Source organism: Hydra vulgaris, chromosome 06 (genome assembly GCF_038396675.1).
Source record: "Hydra vulgaris chromosome 06, alternate assembly HydraT2T_AEP".
NCBI lineage: Eukaryota > Metazoa > Cnidaria > Hydrozoa > Anthoathecata > Hydridae > Hydra > Hydra vulgaris.
In genome coordinates, this window is record NC_088925.1 from 23,374,505 (window position 1) to 23,398,970 (window position 24,466).

Genomic DNA, 24,466 nt, shown 5'->3' on the forward strand with positions numbered 1-24,466 from the left:
AACAGAAGAGTCTTCTGTTAACTTTTCCACATTTAATTGGGTCCCACAAACAATTTGGTTCCTTTTAATGGACTGATTTCGAACTCTGAGGGATAGATTTGCACACGGCAGAATACAGTCGGTTATAAATATCAGTTGTTAATTTTTTTTAAAAAAAACTGTTTTGTTTTGTTAAATATTTCTTTGTTGATGTAAACAGCTTTTTTTAATTAAAATGTATATATTGTTTTATAAGCTTTTACATTAAAAAGGTTTTATTTCGAAAAAATTCGATTTTTTTGAAATAAAACTCTCTAGAGATGTAAATTTTCAAGTAAAATTTGATTCAAAGTTTACCGGTAAATTTTAAATCAGAGAGGGTAATTTTTCGTTACAGAAATTTTTTTTAAAGAAAAATAAAAACAAGTAAAAAATTTTGTTAAGTTTTCCGGAATTTTTTCCATTAATTTTACCTTTGCAAGATTAAAATCTTCACTTTAAAGCAATGTTTCAAAGTGTGGTTTTTAATCTTGTTAAAATTTTGTTCATTAGTAAATTTAATTTCTAGAAATAAGTTAACGTTAATGTAAGCTAATTTAAAATTAGTTTTGTCCTTTTTTTAAATTTACACTCGCGAATGTGATCTCTTTTTTTTTTTTTTTTTTTTTTTTTGCGCTGTTCAATTTTTATAACATTAACAGGCCACAAACGTGAGCGGCGTTCACCTTTTATTAATGGGCAAGTGAACGTGAACTGCCACCTCAATTTTTTGCATATGCGTACTTGCATTTGTTGAATCCTCCCTTTTCCTCTTTTTCCGCACTCGTACGCAAATTACTCAACTTGGGAAACCCCCATCTCCTTCGGTGCGTACGTAACAATAGACGGCTCCATATGAAATTCATTTAAAGCTCATGCAAGGCAATTTTTAAAACTTGTTTTTTGATGCACCCTAACGTTCAGCGGCAGAACGTCATTAAAATAAATTTGGTATTTAAGAAAAGCTAGTTTCCAATCAAAAATAAGAAAAAAAGCTTTAAAGCAATTATAATGGGAAATAAATTACAGAATGAGAACTAGTTGTATTAATACACTACAAACTTGAATAGAACGATATCCAATACTATGAAGTAATATTTGCATCACCATTTTCAATTTCATCACACTCCTCGCATACCCAATCCCAAAATTTACCTTTGGGTGATTTTGCGTAAGGAGGATCAAGGCATGTTTTAAAATGATAACACCTTTTGCAGTTATCACATTTGACAAGAGATGATGCATCGCCATTATTTTTACATTTAAAGCAGTTTGGCCAGTGTTCTTGAAGATTATCTGATTTCTTTTTTTTATTCGAGCACGGCGTATTAGAATTTTTAGCGCTTTTGTCTTTAATAACAGTACTCTTATTTTTTTTCTTTTCAGACGGTGTGACCGCGCTATTACAGGCGGATTTGCGTTGTGTAAAAATATCTACGGCTTCTTTTACGTTTTCGGGAGTAAACTTTTCCGGCTCCTTAACTTTTCTTTTTGTTCTTCTTTTTCCATTTTGATCCGCAGTTTCAAGTATCGCTTCAGATTCGCAATCAGACTCACTAGAATCACACTCTGTGCATTGCCATATATATTTTCCCTGTTTTTTTCCAGATCCCTTAGGCATACGCAGAAGTGGTGGATCAAGGCAATTCATGTGGTAGTAATTTTTGCATTTCGAACAATAAACTAAAGTATGTTGATCATCTGCCGAAGCGCAAGTAGCGCATTTCTTTATTATATTGTTCAGCAAAATCTTTGAGTTTTCATGGCTAGCAATGTCTGAGTTATCCTTAATTTGAAAAATATCCGGCATTTTTAAATTTTTAGAGCAAAGTTGACAGAGTAGCTTATGTATGTTTTTCAAAACAACGTCCATTTCATCTTTCTTTGCCATAACCATTTCAAGTTCTTTTTGCAATCGAATAGTGTCACCTAACAACCGTTGTTGTTCATTTTTTAAATTATTACTAAGTGGATTACCCGTCTTTAACTTTTGTTGTAATTCCTTAATTAGCATTTCTCTTTTAAAAAAATGGTTGACAAAATCTGACGAGAGATTTGGATCTTGTTTTGAAATCCTTCCTGAAGTTATTGCAGCATTTACGTTATAACCGGGATGGCGAACAATACCCTGAATATCTGCTTTTTTAGCTAGTAAAATGCAAGCCTCAGGACAGCTTGATAAAAAACGAGGAAGCTTTGGCAAAATAGTGGAATACACAACCGATCGTCTGTATTCTTGATAATCACGTTTCGCTTTTTCAAAGCAACTATTAAATTTCTCGTCATCAATATGCTTACGTTTAAAATTTTTCATATGCGACTGAAAAGCTAGCCAACTCGTTTTTCGAGCTTTAACATCTGCTTTAACAGAATGAAGTTTACAGTGCGCAAATAGTAAGTCAGAATCATCTGTATAATTTACGTCACTATCCGGTATATCCGAAAGAAACCCATTTCTCTGAGCGCATGAAACATGAAAAGAAGTCTTACACAACCCAGCGTCACAATCAATACAAACACCTGTTTTGCTAAAATTATCATCTAAACATAACGTGCATTCTCGTGCCGCCCATGACGAGCTTTTTATATCTTCCAAAACAACTGTTTGAAGTTTGGATACGTTTCTAAATCCTACATCCGGGGTGTAAAGTGCGCATACTAGATGCACCCATTTTCCGGAGTCAGTTTGTTTGTAAATCCCTCCAATATTAGGACAAAGTTCGCAAAACGGCGAAGTTTTAACGCCAGCTTTGCATGGTTCACAAAACCAAGGCTCTACCTCAACATCCGAATCAATTGTATCATTATCGTCCACGCCAATATCTCCATAACAACCTTCGTGTACGGAAATCCCACAATTATCGCATTCAAGAATTTCGTCATTATCATTTTCTTTAGATTCTAATAAAAAAGCAAAATACAATTAAAATCAAAATGTAAATTAGGAAGTAAAAAATACTAAAAAATATTTTTACCTAAGCATATACCACAAACAAGAAAAGGTTTTTTTGTTAAGACGCTCTCTGTACAACTTTTGTCCATGTCGTTATTTATATGCTCAGTTAATGGTAAAACATCTGGAACTGTATTATTACCGTTTCCTATTGAGGGAGAATTCATACATGCATTTTCTGAAGACGACTCCAATTCATCTGAAATTGAATCTTCACTATCAGATTTTCCTAAAAAAAAAGCAAAAAACCTTTAACGTAATGCGTCGATAAAACAGTAAAAATTACATTGGTCCAAAAAGTCTGGAATAGAATGATTATAAAATGAAATTTAAAAACTTAAAAACAATAGCTAAATATAACGGAAATACTTTTAAACCAATAGGAATAATATATAAACATAACAATAAACCAATAGGAACTAAAAAATCAAAAATTTGGATTATTCAAATGAAATAAAATTAATTAAATCTTTAGCATCAGTAAATTCATACTGATCCAAAAACACAATCTTTAAAAACAATATATCCAATATAACATATATTAATAAAAATATAAAAACTATAAAAATAATATACATATATATATCTATATATTATATATATATATATATATATATATATATATATATATATATATATATATATATATATATATATATATATATATATATATGAAGACCTCAGTGGAAAAACCGGCGTTGTCACATTTAAAAAGTATTAAGAAAGTATTTATTGATCATTAATAAAAGTCTTTATTTAAAGCAAATGAAACTAATTTAAAAAATTTTATATTATAATTATTTTATTTAAAATTTATTCAAAACAAAACATTTTGTAATTTTTTATACAAAATTTTTTTTTTCTTTGCTTTAAATAAATACATTTATTAATGATCAACAAATACTTTCTCAATACTTTTCCACTGAGGTCTTCATATATATATATATATATATATATATATATATATATATATATATATATATATATATATATATATATATATATATATATATATATATATATATATATATAATAGTAATAATATAAACTTTAGTTTAGAAAATAAAGAAAGATTGAAATGATTTTTGGCACAGGAAGCCATTCAAACTCCTGTTTCCTATGCTATCATTTAGATAGGAAAGCTACTGTAGACAAACTAAGGTCAACTTTCAAAGCTTCAAGTGAGAGAAGTTGTAATATTAAAAAAAAAAAAAACTGTCAGAAAATCTGATGTCACTAATTAACCAATTTAATAAAAAAAACAACCTCTAGTGTTAGAGAATTTTTATTTTTTCTATTGTAAATATTAATTTACCTAAAAATAAAAAAGCAGATGACACACCTTTTTAAATATAAATAAAAAACAAATTAAAATTTTTTTATTTCTTTAGATCACCCTCAAACACTCAGAATACACTATTATTCCTAGTTTGAAGAACAATTATTTTAACAACTTTATTATTGAGGGAACATAAAAGTTATCAGATTGACATTTGCTTCAACTTTAGCTAAGTATGTACTAATAAAAAACCAAGTATGTTGTAATACAAATTCTTTATATCTTGATAATAGAAGGTATTATCAAGATATAAAGAATTTTTATTACAACAAAAAATACTTTTTGAAACCGTCTGCATTTTAAAACTTTGTGTACAAAATATATTAGAACAATATCTACCTAAATTTACAAAAGTAAGTTTTTTAATCCAACCTACATTTTAATAACAAAATTACAAGAAAAATAATATTAATGCAGATCAAAATATTACATACTATTGGTATTGCTATCATTGTCTGAATCAAAATCATCACTAATAACATCATTTTCTCCAACAACAAAATCTTCATCTTCCTCACTATCGCCACCGGCAAAAGCAAACTAAGTTGATAAATCAAAAATAATTAAAAAATAAATTAATTAATTAAAAGACAATTAAAACATAACAGATTAAAAAAAAGCAGCTAAAAAGCCTTGCCTCAAGCAACTTTTCTTCAACAAGTTTTACTTTACGCTTGCTCTTGTCTCGATTAGTTAGTGATTTGATCATTAATTCATATGGTGTAAGTTCAGCCATCTATTTTTAAAACACAAGCAGATTAAAACTTACTCAAATATTTAAATAAAAATTGGTTAAGGAATAAATATTTTTAACTATTTTATTGTTTTTATATTTCTATTAATTAAATATATATTTATTGACTTAACAACAACAAAAAAACTTACTTTTCAATAAGCCTTTAATGATGTCAATCATTTAAACCCCAGATTTATATATTTTATTTTTTTAATTGTAAACTATAAAATAAATAATTATCACATATATTTTAAAAAATTAGACTACTTGTCTCTCTCTCAACACTTTTTTTCTTTGTCTCTCTTTCTCTAAACATATGTAACACAGACACACACATGTTAAGTGTATTTAAATATTTCCCATAAATGATACATTTTAAATGATGGAAAAAAAATAAAGGAAAATAAAATGTCTTATGTATGCTTTGATGTATACATAAGTTGCTTTTGATGCATTCATAAGCTTTTGTTTGATGCATACATAAGATTTTGTTTGATGCATACATAAGTTGTTACTTTAACTTTAACTCTTATTTTTCAAATTTGTTCAAAACTTTATTATATATAGTGCAGGAAGTCTGCAAATTGCTTGGACTAAACTAAGCAATAAAAGTTCACACAAAAATGTAACATACTTATTGGAAAAATTCTGTCAAAGAGATAATACAAAGAAAAACAAACAGATGTTCAGAGTAAAAACTAAAACTAAAGAGAAAAAAAATGGGTTTTGTTTTTATTTTTTACTGTTTTTGTTATTTAATTTTATTTGCTTTATTTTATCAATTTATTGGCTGATTTATTTTAAGATTGGAGCAGCGAAGAGTGCAAACAATAATTGAATATCTAGAGATAGGCACAGTGAAGTATACAAATATTAATTACTTTAGTATGGATGTCAGTCTTTAAACTAAATTTTTGTTTTAAATTTTCAAAATTTTTCCAGTATCTTTTTGAACCTTTTTCAAAATTAAAAGATTATGGTAAAAATAAATGTTTACCAAGAAAGTGTGTGTGTATATACTTTCTTAGTAAACTTCAACTTAAAAAAAAACCCACAAACAAATCAATAAGAAATAAGAAAACAAAAACAAAACACATACAAAGCTTGTGAAATGAATTTTATAATGGAAAAGAGTTCATGAAATGGAAATGTGCGAATCATGAAATAAAGAAATACTTTGATTTTTTATATAAATATATAATTGAATATTTACGATCGAAGAAATTGAAGTCTATATTAAATCTATATTAAAAAAGCTATAAACAATAAAATTTAGAACAAGTACAAGTTCATTTTATATACTGTAAAATAAAATATTTTTACTTATTTCACATTTTACAAAAAGCTATTTTACAAACCAGGCAACTTTACAATAAGTATATATAAATATATATATATATATATATATATATATATATATATATATATATATATATATATAAACACACAGAGATAAACATATATGTATATGCTACAGCTGTTTATAACAAAATGCCAAGTTAACTTCATGACAAGGGGTTGATACTGATTTCAAAATACATTCTTCTGCATTGGAAATATAATGTTCATTACATTCATGCCAATTTTGAGGTGTATCACATTGGGTATTGGCATATACAATCAAGTTAAAAGAACCTAAATAAATAATTTAACAAGAATAGATAAACAAACAAAATATTTACAATAACAACAACACAATGAACTGCATAAATTATTAGATTTCATATTTTAACTGCATATATTATTTGGTTGCATATATTAACTGCATAGTAATATTTGGTTGGTATATTATCAATGTATTAGACGAGTAAAAGCAAATCTAACAACTAAATAAAACTGAAAAAATTGATAACAATTTTCTAATATGTTCTCAAAACAAAATAAAAAAACAAACAAAAAAAACCAAAAAAAACTGAAAAAATTTATTTATATATTACAAAACTAAAACAATAAAAATACCAATAAATACTTACATAATTCCTCTAAAGGTATCATTGTGGTGATACATGAATTTATCTGGGCATCAATACCATGAACTTCACTATTGACGTTCTCCGTGCTCATAGCTACACTTAAATCAAAAACACTGCAATCATTAACTTTAAAAAAAAAAAACTTAAAAAACTTTATTCTCTTATTTATTCATAATTTAATGATCACATTTTGCATCACACTGTCTTAATCATTATTAGCTTATTTCATGAAACATTTTATTTCAAAGAAAAAAACTCCATTGACTCCATAGCAACAAAAGCAACATTTGTAATTATGATTTTATTAATAAGCTTTTTTTAAGATCAATAAACAAAAAAAATTAGAATTAATTGGAAATAAATTTATTAGCGGCAAGAAAATGACAATAAATAAAAAGATAAACAACTAGAGCATTGTTGACAACATGTTTTCAAAACTTTTAAAAGGCAGGCTGTTAAATATCAACTTAGATTTAATGCACCAAAATACTACAGACATAATACCTAATATTGTACCACTATGGAGTTCTAATATCATAACAAATAAAGTTTAGGATTTACTAATTGTATTTAGTAACCCCTAACTACTAATTTTCAAAAGGCAATATTAATAGCAACAACTTACTTTATATAATGAACAGCCTAAAAACCCCATGGTAAACTAAATTACACACTAAAATTTTTAGAGAGAGCATCCAAGACATTAATAAAAAGCAATTAAACTAATACAAAACCCTAATGAAAACCAATCTTAAATTCTACCATCCAATCTTTTATTTTGATTGCAATATTTATTTTTGTGATATTTTTGTACATAGCCATTAAACTGTTAGCAGTCATTTATCAACAGCTCAAAAACCATTCATTCTATATATCTTCATATTCTATATATCTTCATATTCTGTCTGAAAAATGTTTCAATGTATGAAAGTTAAATTGTATTTATATATATTATATATTATTATATTGTATTTATATATATTTTAAATTAATGTTATGAGATAAAAAAAGAATTTGTACTATTGACAAACATGACAGTCATTAACTTTGAGTCTTTAGGGAGATCATTAAGGTAAAATTGAAAAAGAAGAGGGTAAAGTTGAAAGAGAAGTACAGACCCTTTAGATGCCCTACAAATTTAATTTAATAAATTAAAAGAAGCAGTTGTATTATTGTAAACAACCTCTTTACAGTTGTCTAAATAACTTATAAGTAACATTAAGACATTTCCTTTAATTGAATAGTACTAATTTTTTTTCAAATATAACTTTGTGATCAATTCTATCAAAAGCTTTTGGTAAATCTTTGAAAACCCCTAGCATATATTGGGATTTTTCAAAATATTTAGCAATGCTGAGAGTATTATGGAGTATTGGGTGTTCTGTGGACTTAAGAATATAGTAGAATTTACTATAGGGTATAATCTACTATAGCGTGTTTAGATATGGTTACTAGTTTTTCTTATCCTTATAGCATAAGCTTTTCCAGAAAAAGAAGAAAAAAATGAAGAATAATGAAAGAAAAGATTGCAGCCCATCCAAAACTCTCAATCAATGTAGAGGCACTCTTTTGCAGGCTGTAATTAGGAAGTGACAGCTAAAAATGAGACTTTTTACAAACCCAGCCCTGTCAAAATTATAAGATTTAGCAGGGGTTGATAGCCAGGGCTAGAAAAAAATTTATAATTCTTTATATAATTAAATTTTTTACCATTTACTATTTATTAAATACTGGCATATATTTATATATTTTCAAACTCTAATTTACTTCCAACAAGATTACAAGCGACCACTATTAAGTTTTGAGTTACTTTAAAATAGAGAATAAGTAAAAATACTAGGAAATGGTTAACTGTAGACTTAAAAAGTTGTAGGTTGTATTAAAAAGGAAAAATGAAGATGGGTAAGAGTTATAAAGTTTTTTTAATGTACAAGGAAAAAACTGGATTAATAAAAGTTTTTATATCATAAAGGAACTGATACAGTAAATGGATGCAACATGTTGAATAAGAAGCCAAGCAAGAATGAGTTTTGGTTTATCACAATAGAGATGATAGTTAGTTTGAGCATTGACCATGATTAGAGAAACAGCATAAAAGAGGAAGGCTAAAGCCTGATGATATTGATGATAATGATGATGATAATGATCATGTTGATCATAATGACGTTTATATATGCATATATATATACAAAATATAACATGAATTTTGAATAAAAAAATATACTTTAGGATGTGTAAGTGTTTATGCAGCCATGGTCGCAAACCTGGCCCCAACTATATTTTATCAAACCTGGCCCTAGTCAAATATCAAGCCCGGTTGCTTATTAGCTATAAGTCAATGTATGTACTGAAGCCCCCAGCAGCAGGTTATTTTAGTGTGGCATCAAGTACTTATCTAAACACACATTTGTAGCATTATATGTATATATATGTATATATATATATATATATATATATATATATATATATATATATATATATATATATATATATATATATATATATATATATGTAAATTATATTAGTGTAGTTTACAAATAGAGTGCTCAATGTTCTTAAAGAACAGAGCAATAATAAATAAGTAAAAAACACTTATCTAACTTTTTTCTTCAACTTGAAGTTTCACCATTGCTGGATCATCTTCCTGATGATCCAGCGATGGTGAAACTTAAAGTTAAAGAAAAAAGTTAGATTAGTGTTTTTTTTACTAATTTATTTATATATATACATATATATATATATATATATATATATATATATATATATATATATATATATATATATATATATATATATATATATATATATATATATATATATGATTTGTCTGTTGTAGTATTTTTTTTTATTTTTACAGCTGATTTTACTTCAATATAGGTTATCAACTCTTTTTATCCACTAACCATTAGACACTACATAATCAGTTTTGTGTTAATACCAAGAAGGATGGTCTCATTTCATGTGGTATCGCTTATATACTAATGTCTATACCATCAGTATTGCTTTGACAATACACAATACTAATAAAAATGAATCATATTGTTAATGATGTTAAAAGAGGCATAATTATTAGTTTATTTAAATTGCTGAATGTTGAATACAGAACAAAAGGCAATAACAGGCAAGAAATACGATACCGCACAAGATTTAATTAAACTAACGATTCCAGATGAGAAACTAAAATAATTGAAATGATTAAATATAAATAAAAAAAAATTAAACTAAAATCATAATTACCACAAAGTAAATTAAATTAAAATCATAATTACCAGATAAGAAATTAAATTACAGAAGTGATACCACACAATTAAATTAAAATTGCGATACTATTCGAAATATTAAACGATAAATATATCATAAGATATCACACAATCCTTAAGAAATTCTATTATACTATGAGTCAATTATGTAGGGGAGAGTGGGTAGAAGTGTGATGCAAGAGAAGTGGGACATAAAAGTGGTATATAAAAATTCCAATTAGGATAGGTCTCTAACCAATTTTATCTAATGTAAAGAATTAGATTTTCCCCCCCCTATTTAGTCAAAATTTCCTTTGAATGATAAAAACCACATTTTTGAAAATTACCCCAAAAAACTTTTTCTTTTAAAAAACAATAATTGACTCCTTAATTGTCAGCCATTATTATTACTATTTTGGACCAATTCTTGTGTGTTCATGAATATTACTTTTTTCATATTTCATTTTTATTTCTTGTATATATTCGCAAATGTTTAGAATTTCTTTTTTTATAGATCTTTAAATAAATGAAATACCTTTGTGTCCTTGTATTTATTTGAAACTGCCATCTCTCTAAATCTTGGTTCTGTCTTATAGATCCAATTACAAGAACAACTCTATCAACCTCTTCCTTTAATAGCCAAACTAAAAGAACACATTAATTCAATTTTTTTTTTTTTTTTAATATTACTATATATTAAAATATTTCTTGCTAAATTTACCACTTAGTTGGCTGAAAAAATGATTTAAATATTCTAGAATTTCAGGTATATCAACAAATTTTCTTGTGAATCCAAATATGTTTCTTTCTGTAAACTTTTCTTCAGGATATATTCCTCGCTCATACAATATCCTATGCAATATTCATTAAAAAATAAATTTTACAAAGTAACCAAAGTATAAATATTTGTAAGTAATAAAAGAGCAAATAATAACCATGTATAAAATATTATGTTTGAAAAATCATGAACCATTGTTGTAGTTATCTGAAGACCATTTTAATTTGAAGACCATTTTACATATTTGAATTTTAATGAAGAACTATACCAAAGTATTAAACAATTCTTAAGACCATTTTATTTGAAATTAATAAAGTACTATGTTAAAGTATTAAAAATCTTATGGATAGTTTTTTCTTTTATATTTCAATAATACCAGTATTTTGGAGCAATAAGAAATTATTTTTCTTGTAAAACATAATTTACTAGTTATTATACAGGTCAGCAAAAACAAATGCTACATAAAAAACAAATTTTTTTCTGGTGCTAAGAAAACAATTTGTTTTTTATGTAGCATTTCTTATTTTGATTTCAAATGTGAAAAAAAAGTTCAAAAGTATGTCAACCTGGGTCTCAAAAGAAGCGTATTTTCATAGAGATTTTAAAGATGTTATTCGTTTGTAATAAAAATGTGTACTTTTTGTATTATTGCTGAAAAACATTTTGTTAAAATTTTTTTTTAAGAGTCTTTAGCATTTTTTTAAATAATTTTTTTGCCAAAAAATTTTAAGGAAAAATTTTTATGTTTTTTAAAATCTCTATGAAAATACGCTTTTTTTGAGACCCAGGTTGACATACTTTGGAACAACTTTTTTTTTGACAATATTAGGGACTTAACCCCACATACAAAAGATCTGAACCCAAATATCTTAACAACTTGACGTGATGGTAAAAAATGAGTTGCATATTTGAAATCAAAATGAGAAATGCAATACAAAAAACAAATTGTTTGCTCGGCACCAGAAATTTTTTTTTTTGTTGACCTGTGTTATTTATTAGTTATAATTTATTAGTTATATACAAAAGTACAAACTTACTTGTTGACTGCAAAACCTGAAAAAAAAAAAAAGTAATAATAATATCATTTGCTACAAAATCTTATAAAAATTTCAATTTCAACCATTTCAATTTTTTGCCCTAGGTTTTTTTTTTGTTTTTTTTTTTGTATATAAAATTTATGAGATTGATTTTTAATTACATAATATTATAATTGTTAAATCATTTTTTCATAATTTTGATCATTCTAATTCAATCAACTGTTTGATATCAAAGTGACTTTCAAAATGCTGGGTAAAAATTAAAATGTGAGGTAAGCATGATAAATAGCACAGTATTCAACAACACACACACATTAAAAGTGGAGCCTGCTGGTTAATTGCTATCAAAAGGGATTCTGGCAATGCCATCTTAGCTGATGAAGTATACTTTCCTCAGGATCAACCTGAGGCATGTTATTTAAAGTGCTCTGTATTCAACTATGAGCATGAACTAACTTGTGCTCAAATTAAATTAGGGCTGTACTGGATTTAATTTTTCCAAATCTGGCCAGAGCCGGATTTGCTGGATTTCTGCTGACAAATCCGGCTGGAGCCGGATTTCAAAACAAAATTAAAGGAGCTGAAATCCTGTACATCCCTACTTGATATTAAGTGGTCAAAAATGTTGACCATTCTTGATACCAAGTGACAATTGTTTTCAAAGTAATGTTGATGATGTAGAAGATTTATACAGGCAGGCTTATTTTTCTGGAATTTTTTCAATTTTGTCAATCTGCTGCTCAGCATGCTCATATTGACTTCCATCTTGCATCGATACCCTCTGCATTGTAACTTTATTGAATGTATATTAACCACATTTGCCTTCACTCCAGACTCCATTGTGTATCTTCACTTTAGAATAATGTGTTTCTTCTCCTCAAAATTTTTTGTTGAGTTATGGTTTGAAATTAGGCTTAGCTAATTAAATTGTAAAGAAATGTACATACAGATACCACTACAAGCATGGAGTTCATAGAATAAAGAATTGCAAAGAACATTGATTTGTATAAACAAAATATTAAGTATACATGTAAACACGGGCAAAAAAGATGTAATAAATATTTTACCAAAGAAATCCGGCTAAAATTTTGCTGGATTTACTAACTTTTTACTGGAGCTGGATTTGTAAAATTGGCTGGATTTCGGCCAGAGCTAAATTAAATCTACTTAAATTAAATCCACTTGAACAGTTGTTCTATGAGATTTACCTTCCTATAAAAAACTTTATTTTGGTAATGAGTATAAATAAATTTTTTAAGACCTTCATCTTTATCTATATTTTTAAAACCTTAATATTTTATTTTTTCCGTAAGTTTCTTAGAAATGAATATTTTCTATGAGCAAAATGTAGATAAAAACTTAAAAAAATAAACATTGTAGATGTCAATTTATCTTAAAGTATCCATTATGTCAACAGCTGTTGACACGATTGTTAAATGTTTTCAAATCCCTACCCTATTTTTTTTGACTTGGTGCATGTTTTATACTATATTTAATTTAAAATGAGATTATTGAAATTGATCTCACATTTTATAACTAGAATAATAAACTTCTACTCTTTAAGTCTTATTTTGTTCAATTCTTATAAAAGTTCATCATTTTATTGTTAATTGTATATATTAGGGTTATAAGATTTTTTGATATCGCTGCTTCCTGTAAAAAAAACAGTCAGAGTGATTATTTCCTGGTTTTTACATTGGAGAACACAGCACTAAATTAAGTTAGAATTTTCATTGGATTCTCCAACAAAAAAACGGGACAATGGCAACTCTGAAAATAGATAAATTTTTAAAAGTAATTAAAAAATCATTAGTTTCATTTGCCTTTCGAAAAAAAGTAAACAAAACCTCAATTTTTAAACTCTATTTTTATGCTATTTTCAAATTTTAAACAGGAAAATATTGTCTAAAGTAATTTTTATTGAAAGATTGTGACTTATTGCCACTAGATTTCAAGATTTTTCCAAAAAACAATTTATTAAATCTGAAACTCATAATCTGGTTCAAGCATAAATAATAGATCTGGTTCAAGCATAAATAATAAATCTGGTTCAAACATAAATATTAAAGCCTTAAAGTGCTCTAGTTTTAGTATAAAATGAAAAGATTAAAAGTTATATAGCAGTTGATTATTCTAAAACTATTAATAAGTATATCTATTTCCATACATAACCTTTACATAATATTAAAGTGATCATAAACATAATTTCCAAATATAAAATCAATATTAAAAATTTCCAAATACAAAATTTATATTACTCTTTATCCAAAAACAATCAACAAGAAACCATATACTGCTTTTAAAGCTGATAATAAATTGTAGCCATAAACTAGAATTCCTTTTAAAGTTATTAATGGATCAGTATGTTTGCAATGCAAAATAGACAATTTTGTTAAGATGTAGGAACTTAAAAATAAGAATAATTGCCATCAAAGATAGAAGTACATTAAATAAAGAGAAACCTGTATCTTTAACTGACACATTAGATTTTACGGCTACTATATATCATACAGGTTTTTAAAACTTGCATCCTGTACTTTGCCATCATAGTTTTTTTGTTTCCCTCAATTTATTTGGTCAAGAAACCTTACTTAGTAGAAAAAGCAAATATGCCAAGATTATAGAATATGTAAAGAAATGAAGAATACGTTAAGATCTAAATCCTAAGAACTATCACTTAAATGCACCTAATTAAAGCAACAGTTGTTTGAACTTACATCTATTAACTTAAAAAGGTCATTACCTTTTTCAGCTTTTGAAAAATACAAGTTAATGGTTGTAAATGAATACTCACAATTTATTTTGTCTATACTGTAAAAAATATGACAATTCAGACAGTAAATAACCATTTAGCTGACTTTTTTTGGATTTTCAGTATATATAGCTATGACCATTTAGAAAGTTCCTGTATCTCCTCATTAATTTTTTCTGGATTAGTGGTCAGGAATTGTAACTAGTAGAACAACTCTTAACAACCTGGTTGCAAATGGGAAAAAACTTACAAAGTACAATTTAATTTTTTAGAAGCTGATTTTAATCACCATGGAAAACAGATTTACTTGATACTTTTCATGCTACAAGATCTCTATTATGTACTTATACTAATTGTAGTCCACATGAACTTTTCAAGTCTCAAAGACTGACTTCTGGGTCCTTAATTCATCCATCATTCATTAACTCGGAATTAGTATTTATAAAAAATTTGCTAGATAATATGAAGATTCTTTAAATGAGTTCTGACAATTGACAAAAGCAATTAAATTTCATTTACCATAAAAAGAAAGTTGAAAACAAATCAAATTCTATGGAGCAAAAACAAGTCCCTAAATGCAAAAATTTTATTTCCAAAATTATGCAAGGAACTATTTATTTAAGGAAAAACTTTTAATAAAATTTAAAATTTATTTAATTTTAATGCTGAAAATTGTTAAATTTAATGATAAAATAAAAATCCAGATACTATATGATATGTTGATAAAAAATAACTTCATGTAGTTAAAAACAATTAAATTAGATTCAATTAAAATTCATTGTATTCATTTATTGTATTGTTTATTTAAACTCTATATTAAAAAAATGGTTTTAAAAAACAATAACTTCAATTTTTGGTCAGTTCAAGATTAAACTACCTTTGTAGATGGTCACAAGAAAATAATTACAAATATACATGTCTTAGAGCATTAGCTATTTTCTTATTATAGCATACCTAACAGATTTGACTGCTTAAATCATTTTGCTTTGCTTATTTATATCATTACATATAAATCCTAGTTATACTTGCATATTTTTTTTAATGAGTTATCAACTGTTAGTTGAGCTATTAGCATCTTAGAAGCCATTTAAAAAACATATTAGCACTGAAAAAAATTATTTAAAAAGAAAAACATTTAGTTTACATTAATTTTATCAGTTTATAATTGTTTGTAAATGTCCTGCACGAGTGTATACATATATATACAGTTATTATTAAAGAAAAAATATGTTGACTTGCTTTGATTTTATGAAAAAAAGATTTATTTCAAAAAATTCATTTGAATCATAAGTTGAACACCACCTTAATTTGCCCTCAAAATTTTTTTTGAAAAAACTCTTTTGAAAAAATTAATGCTAACAATTAGTGCTTAATTCTTTAAAGAGGTGTTTTCTTTAGGCTTAATATTCATAATTAATTATATATATAATTAATTATGAATATCTAATTATATATATATAATATATTCGTAATCTTTTTATAATAAAGTTATATAAACTGTATAAAAAAATAAATAAATTATATAAATATAATGTTATTGTCAGGGATGACTTACAGTTATCCCTGATAATAATTTCAAAAAACTTAAACTGCAAGCTTATTTTTTTAAACATAATAAAATCATGCTATTTAAAAGAAAAACACAATTTCAATTCTGAGATTTTTAACAAAATTTCTGTTAACTCTTTTTAATTTAAACCAAAAAATCAAACTAATGCACTCAAGGGTGTTTAATAATACAAATATTTTATCAACTATTTTAGTAAATACGTTTATTTTAATATGTGAGTAGTTTTTACTTTCCTAACTTTTTGATTGAACTTATTGGGTGTAAAAAACTTATTGATAGTAAAAATGACGTACTCTGCGAAATATGTATACATTTTATGTTCTTATTTTTGTAAATAAAAAGCGTACTATATAATAACGAAACCTGAAATATATAATTAGTCTTACAGAATAAACCCTTACTTAAATATTTAACAACATATTCCACAGATCCATTTAATGGTATTGTTTGAGAATATTCCATTTTATTAGATTTTTTTACGCATTTGTTGTTCTTTTCTATTTTAGCTGGTTAAATAGTAATTTATTGACTTAAATAGTTCAGGAGCGGTGACACCAGAGCATTTTAGGGTAAAAGCTTTTGCACGAAAATGTGTAATTTCTCTGCATTTCCGATTTAGTAAGCACATCGCGTTAACTCTGAGGTCTAAGCGTTGCATTGCTGTAGCAAAACGAGGTTTTCTATTAGGTGTATTCTCTTTTGAAAGTTTGTCTTTATTTCAAAAAATATGAAGCATAAAAAAAATTTCTTGATGAGCAAAATATTATTTTTTCTTTTTTTTTAAAAAATTGTTGTAATATTAAATTTAAAACTTGTAAAGGAATTATTTAATTATGAAAAAAAGTGACAAAGTTTGAAGACTTTTAGTATTTACTTTTAGTATACAGCATTTTAAAACGTTTAAACTCTTCTCTGAAATATTTCCCCAGTTTTCCCCCAAATGTTGAGTACACCAAAAAAGATTATTAAACTATGGCAAAATTTCTAGTTTATCATTTTACCATTTATAAACATTACTCTATAATAAAACGTAATTACACTTCTATAATATAATTATGTTGTTGCGAATTTTGCACTGCTGCAGTCTGCAATAGATAATTTTAATAATGACAGAAAGCAAACAGGTTTCTTGTATTGTTAAAAACAAAACAAACTTTTAAGAAAGCACGCAAGATCGTCACGTTTTGAAAATATGAGATCATAAGTTGTGAAAATATATCTGCCCGACATATGTACAAAAAAAAAGCGAAAAATTTAAAGTAAAGTTTGCATATTTTATTTAAGTACTTTATGTAAGAAGTAAAACAGACAACTATGTATCACTTGAATTCATATCTTATATAACACGTTAACTTTAGTAGTTACAACTTAATAATAGTTACTAAGCCATTCATTGTGTTTATTAATAGTTACTAAGCCACTCATTGTGTTTATTAATAGTTACTAAGCCTTTCATTGCGTTGATATTCTTTGTAAAGATTGAGAAAGTACAAGGCAGTAAAAGTCCAAGAATCCAGACTTTACAGACAGTACTCCACGCTTTCAAGACCAAGACTCTAAACTTCAAGACCAAGACCAAGACAGTTAAATATAAGTCTCAAACCGTCTCAAGACCAAGACTTAAGTCTCGAGACCTATATCAATGGTTTACTATGTTAACATTCAAGACATAAAGTACTATAAGGTATCATCGTTTAATTTTTGACTAAAAACTTATTAAATTAAAACACTACAACTAGCTCTCGGTGTGTGTACCAAGAGTTGTAGTGTTTTAATCTATTATGTTTTTAGTCAAAACATCTTGGTGTTAAATTAGAACATATAATGCAGAATAAGTTGGTTTTTTCTGTTAATAAATTAAATTAAAAACGACAGAGTTTTTGTTCTCTATTATTAATTTTTACAAAGGTTTTGTTAAATTTAATTTAAAAGACTTATTTTGTTAAATTTGATATACAACTATAAGTTAAAATTATGATATACAGCTATAAGTTATATCATATAATTTATAAGTTTTGAATCTGTTACTAGAATTTAAAAAAGAGTTTATAAACAAAATTTATATAAAGATTTCTTTTTATATTTTAAGAAATTAAGTAGTTCTTTAGTTTTTAAAATCTTTCATCACGCATTCATTGTTGACCATAATTTTTTTAGATAATTAGAACTATTTTCAAGCTACAGTCAAATTTTTATACATTTGTAAAAAGTTATTATATTTATATTTAATTTGATTTAAAACTATAATATCATAATTATATTTTTTATTTATTCCTCCTTAAAAAAAGATTTCTGGATTGTGTGACAATATCCAATACATTAAAATGAGTTATGCAGTTGGTTTTAAGTTATTTTGATATTTAAAAAAATATTGTTTCTTTAAATGGTGTTTAATGCACATTTAACACTCAAATCGATGTATATGCTTTATTGTTAGCATTAATCCTATACAATTTAAAGTTTTTGTAAAATTAACAATAAATATTTTATATTTATTGTTAATTGAAGGAAAGTGTGTAGTTTTCTTTTTTTTATTTCAAATTTGTTGCATTGGTTGTGCTTTTGATAGTTTTTCTTTTCCTGATATCAATCAAAACAAATCTGGTATAAGTAGTAAAGAATATAATATGCGTATTGTTATGGCATTTAGGAAGATTGGCAAAGGACGAGGAGCAATGCTAATCATCAAATAAACATCAATATCTATTTGAATGGTGTAGCTGTAGCTATTTCTCATGAAAGCAACAAGGTATTGGATACTGTTAATTTATCCAAGTTTTGCAAAGAAAAAAAAAAGACACACTTAAATATGAACAGCAGAAATTTAATTTCACTACTTAAAACATCTTGATTATGAAGAGGCTACCTTAATTGATTATGAAGAATATGAAGAGGCTACCTTAATTAGCACACTTGTTAAAAACAAACTTTATTGTGATGACTTTCTTCCAATAAAACTATAATGTATTGGTCATTACCATAAGCGAACAAGAAATTATTTCTTAGAGGAAAAGAATTAAGACGTGTATAACAGTCTGATGGAAAGGTTCAATCTGGTAGGGATCGTCTAACTAATAACGTAATTAATATTTTACAAAATTATGTTGAAATGGCTATTCAACAAAATTCAAAAAAACATTTGGAAATGAGAAACTTGGTAATAGCTACTCTTTTCACTAATATTAATTCTGAGAAATATCATTATATACTTTTTACCAAGGTTAAAAATGACCAATGTTAAAGGGAGCCTAATAAAGCAAATTGTTAAAAATAGCAGCATTGAAGAAGTAACGAAAAATGATGTGTTATAGTAACTATTTTATTATGCCAATGCAAATTTGCTTTACACTTGTTGATTGAACTTACGACATTGTCTGGTAAGGCCATGATGGCCATTCATGTGGTAGCCATACGATGCCCGTAGCTGGGGAAAATTTTAATTAGATTATACTATTTAATTAAATCAGTTTCTTTTTAATTTCTGAATAAGATCCCATCTTATTCTTTGTCCACGTACGAACAAAGATGTGATACCGAGCAGAGTTGTTAACAAGGGCAAGGCCACATGTTACAAGGCCAAGGCCAAGACCAAGGCTAGAAGTTTCAAGGCCAAGGCCAAGAACAAGACTAAAGACAAGAGTTTCAAGACCAAGGCCAAGAGTAAAATTTTAAAGGCCAAACCCTACGCAAACATTTTCAAGACCAAAGACTTAAATTTTAGCCTTTCTTTAATGCCAATTATAACCAAAACTGTATGTAGCAAATGCTGTGACAATAAAACCACACTTTGTGAAATTAGACCAAGTTTATGCGCAGAATTCAATGAAGTTAATAAGAAAATATATTTGTAGATATATATGAAAGCCGAAAACAAAAATACATAAAAATAAAGAATTAAATCTTCTAATTCTTTAATTTTGTACACTTTTGTATGCTAACAACCAATATTAATATCTTTTAATTAAAAATATATTATTATTAGTTATTAGAAACTAAAACTTTAAAATACTGTTTTTAATTTTAAGAAAAAAATCATGTATTCAAACCTTTTTTTTGAAATGTTTTAACTAATAAAAATCGTTAAGATATATATTATGTGATGTAATATAAATGTAATAAATTCTCATTAACCAATCATGTCATTGATTATTTTGCTTTAAAATTATTTGCTTTAAAACGGCTAAATGTCAAAAATGGCAATTTAAACTGTGACATAAAACGCAAAATTAAGTTCTAAAGCTTTCAAGTAAACAAAAATAACTCTTATAAACAAAATCAACTGAAGTAAAAATTTAAAATGCAAAAACAAAAGAAAGTTCTGAATTCTTTAAGAAAAGGTGGGAGGCCAAAGCCAAACCAATCAAACAAATCAGTATGATTTGTGGTCAGCAAATTTAGGTTGGCTAAAACGCATTCGCTTACATTTTTTAAATATTATTTATCATAAAATAATCCAGGGCTCAAATGAAAGTACAGTCGACTCTCGATATCTCGAATACTTGATATCTCGAACTTTTGAGTATCTTGAACTTTTTTAGCGGTCGCATGGACATAACGTACTAGTTTAGGCTAAAATCCTCTCGATATCTCGAACCTTATTATCTCAAACTTTTTGGTATCTCGAACAATATTTTCGGTCCACAGGGCAATTTTCTCTCGTTATCTCGAACTTTTCAACATTTTTTTTTTCAAAAATGTTTTAATAAAATTTAATTTTTTTAAATTCCAATTTTCGAAAAAAAAAATTTTTAATTCGATTTTTTTTAAGAATCGAATTTCTGAAAAGTTTTCCTTTAATATATAATTTATTCTTTTTGTCAAATGCAGCAACATGCCGCTCGTTAAACGAAAACTCATGAACAAATCTATAATAGAAAAATGCAAGGCATTAAAAGACCTAGAGACTGGGATGTCTAACAAAGAGGTTGCCAAAAAGTCTGGAGTCCCAAAGAACACATTATCAACCTGGATTAAAAATAAAACCAAGTTATTAACCTCACTGGAAAAAAATGGCACAAAATCTTAACGGAAGAAACTTCGTAGTGGTAATTTCAAAAATGTAGACAAGGCCATATACACGTGGTTCGTTGCAAAAGAAGTCAACAAGTACCAATTGATGGTACCATACTAAAAGTAAAGGCACTAAAATTCGCAGAAGCATTAGGAGAGTTGGATTTTAAAGCATCTGATTGTTGGCTTCATAATTGGAAAAAAAGGTCAGTTAAATTTTGTCAAATCTTGTTCAATTTTAATATAAACAAATAACATGTATCTGTTTATATTTAATTTATTTAGTTTTTTAAACGTGTAATTAAAATTCAATTATTCTGTTCCAATTTTTAGGAACGGCATCAGCTTTAAAATAATCTCAGGCGAAAGTGCCGCCGTGACGAATAATATGACTGCTTCGTGGAATGAAACTACACTTCCAACATTGCTTTTGAATTACAAGCTTGAAAACATTTTCAATGCCGATGAGTTTGGACTATTTTACCAGTGCCTACCAAACAAAATATACCATTTATCACGAGAAAAATGTTTTGGGGGAAAAAATAGTAAAGTCAGACTAATAGGCATAGCAGCAGGGAGTGCAACGGGAGAAAAATTACCTATGTTTGTTATTGGAAAATCTAAAAACCCACCGTGTTTTAAACACATTAAACAACTTCCTTGCACATATAAAAATCAGCTAAAAAGTTGGATGACCGGAGACCTTTTTACAGAATGGGTAATGAAACTTGACTCATTTTTTCGTGCTCAAGACAGGAAAGTAGCACTCCTGGTGGATAACTGTTCTGCCCACCCACACATTGAAGGGCTAAGCAACATCAACCTAATATTTTCCCCCCTAACACCACATCTGTCCTTCAGCCCATGGATCAAGGCGTAATACGAAGTCTTAAAGCTCATTATCGTCACAAAATTGTGCGTTTGTGTATCAAGGCTGTCGATAATAACGAACCAATGCCAAAAATTTCTATACTTCAAGCAATGAAAGATCTTGTTTCTTCGTGGAATGCTGTGTCGAAGGAGACTGTCATCAACTGCTTTAAAAAAGCTGGTATCAGCAAAACAAACAAGAGTATTGAAGAAGCTGATGATGATCATTCTTTTAAATTTTTGACAGAAGAACTTAACCATTTGCGAGAGTTAGATCCTCGTGCCGTCCAAGAAGATCTCTCAGCGGAATCTTACATTGGTTTAGATTGCGATGTAGTAACCACCGGTTCACTTGCTACTGATGCTGAAATCATTGCTCAGATTTTAGACCCTAATTTTGAAAACGACGATAATGAAGTTGAAGATAGCGTTGACGAAGCTATTGACGTCGAAGCCCCACCACGCCCATCTGATATTCAACTAGAAATTGCTTTTGAAACAATTCAAAATGCTTCGCTATACAGCTCAAAATACGGAAATGCAATACAATCCCTAGCACTAAAACTTGAGGATTTAATGAAGATGGAAAAGATGGATAATTTAAAGCAATATCAGATAACAGATTTTTTCCAAAAGTTGTAGTTTTTGTTGTTAATGATTTTTGTCAGAAAAATAACTTGTTTTAATGAAAGTCGGGCAATTTTATTTATTTTCAACCCTTTTCTTGATATCTCGAACTCTCGATATCTTGAACTTTTTTTCCGGTCCCCTTAGTGTACGAGATATCGAGAGTCGACTGTATTGTCAATGTCTACGTGTAGACAAAGCTTATGTTCTGCAGTGTTGACTTTTCCATTTTGATGTTACATCCCAAGAAGGACACGCTTTTTTATTCATTTGTTTTTTGCTCACAAAACAACTTTTCAAATACGTTAGTAATTCATAAAAGTTATATATAGCAAGTAAAATATAATAAAATCTCAAGCTACCACCTTAACTTTTTGAATTTATTGGAATTTCGTTAAATTTATATAAGTTCAAAAGCGATCCGCGCGTATGCCACACATTACCACTAATGCGTGTCGAACTAGTACCCGTTGTCGTAACAAATATATAGTTCAAAATAAAATCTGTTGAATATAAAAACATCATAAATTAGTCAAAAGTATCAAAGACAGTATAAATAGGACATTTATAAGTTATATCCACTTTTTGATAAACGTTTTTATTTGGAGATCAATTAGTAGGTTTAAGTTATTTCCTTGTAGACCTAACTGTGACACGGAAATTTTTAAAAATTTACTAATATTGTAAACAAGACATTAAAACAAAACCTATTTTTAAATTGCTGGGTCAGGATGCAGAATCACAATATTTCTAGTTATTATTTAACTTCAGTTAACTCAAGTAACTTTTTTTGTAAATTAAGCTGAATAATATAATAATTGCGATTAACAAGACTATATTAAAAAAAGCCAGAAATTAAAATTGTTAAAAAAGCAAATTCTTTTAATTGAAAAAAAAAAATAAAATAAAATCGCCAAGTTTGATCCTAATCCGATACCAAACTTTGAACCCAAATTTTTAATTTGGGTTCAAACGGCTATAATAAAATTCATTTTACGACTTACAAGTACCGCGTATAACCACGTGCAATAATAAAATAAATATGGAATATTAAATATCAAAGACATTTTTAAAGATTAAATGGTAAAGAACACGAAGGCCTTAAATGTAACGCGAAAAAAGAAATCATAGGTTTATTCATATGGATTAGTTGTTTTACTCCTTATTAAAAATATACTTAAATTACATTAAATACTATATTTTAGTATAAAACTATTATTTGTTATTGCTTTTTGCAATGTAAATTTTCAAAAAATTTAAATTTTAAAACAACATCGAATGTTTATAATGATATTATATACATTTCAGATGATTATAATGTAAATTTGAATCAGCAACTATATTTAACAGTAATAGTGTTAAATACGATTGTTGATAAGTCTAATAAAAAAAATCATTGCTTTTGAATAACATATTTTAAGTGTTTATATTGTTTTATAATTGCAAATTATTACTTTTAAAAGTCAAATAAATAACATTTTTGCTTACAATGGAGGTCGACAAAAGATTTGAAAAAGTTAAAAATGATCCTAGATTTCAGGTGAAGTTTTAATTATTTTATTAG

At 26.9% G+C, this 24,466-nt stretch overlaps 4 protein-coding genes across 4 annotated transcripts in view; 2 read left to right on the forward strand and 2 right to left on the reverse strand.

Moving 5' to 3' along the window:
- Positions 1–1,001: 1,001 nt before the first annotated feature.
- LOC100199800 (PHD finger protein 14) lies at positions 1,002–5,273 on the reverse strand. Its single transcript, XM_065799632.1, has 5 exons — positions 5,196–5,273; positions 4,948–5,046; positions 4,745–4,850; positions 2,994–3,200; positions 1,002–2,919 (listed from the first exon to the last, which is right to left on the reverse strand). The coding sequence occupies exons 2-5, from the start codon at positions 5,044–5,046 to the stop codon at positions 1,103–1,105; spliced, it is 2,229 nt and encodes a 742-aa protein (XP_065655704.1). The 5' UTR covers positions 5,196–5,273; the 3' UTR covers positions 1,002–1,102.
- Positions 5,274–6,474: 1,201 nt separating this feature from the next.
- Positions 6,475–16,997, reverse strand: LOC124814650 (mitotic spindle assembly checkpoint protein MAD2A). Its single transcript, XM_065798336.1, has 6 exons — positions 16,797–16,997; positions 12,074–12,089; positions 10,980–11,110; positions 10,794–10,902; positions 7,020–7,117; positions 6,475–6,681 (listed from the first exon to the last, which is right to left on the reverse strand). The coding sequence occupies exons 1-6, from the start codon at positions 16,855–16,857 to the stop codon at positions 6,518–6,520; spliced, it is 579 nt and encodes a 192-aa protein (XP_065654408.1). The 5' UTR covers positions 16,858–16,997; the 3' UTR covers positions 6,475–6,517.
- Positions 16,998–21,793: 4,796 nt separating this feature from the next.
- LOC136081290 (uncharacterized) lies at positions 21,794–22,917 on the forward strand. Its single transcript, XM_065798596.1, has 2 exons — positions 21,794–22,123; positions 22,339–22,917. The coding sequence occupies exons 1-2, from the start codon at positions 21,794–21,796 to the stop codon at positions 22,915–22,917; spliced, it is 909 nt and encodes a 302-aa protein (XP_065654668.1).
- A 1,432-nt stretch (positions 22,918–24,349) lies between these two features.
- LOC100215822 (ESF1 homolog) overlaps positions 24,350–24,466 on the forward strand; it is a 54,295-nt gene continuing 54,178 nt past the window's right edge. The window contains exon 1 of the mRNA XM_065799633.1: positions 24,350–24,442. Coding sequence (XP_065655705.1) covers positions 24,392–24,442 — 51 coding nt within the window. The 5' untranslated portion in view covers positions 24,350–24,391. The remainder of the gene's footprint in view (positions 24,443–24,466) is intronic.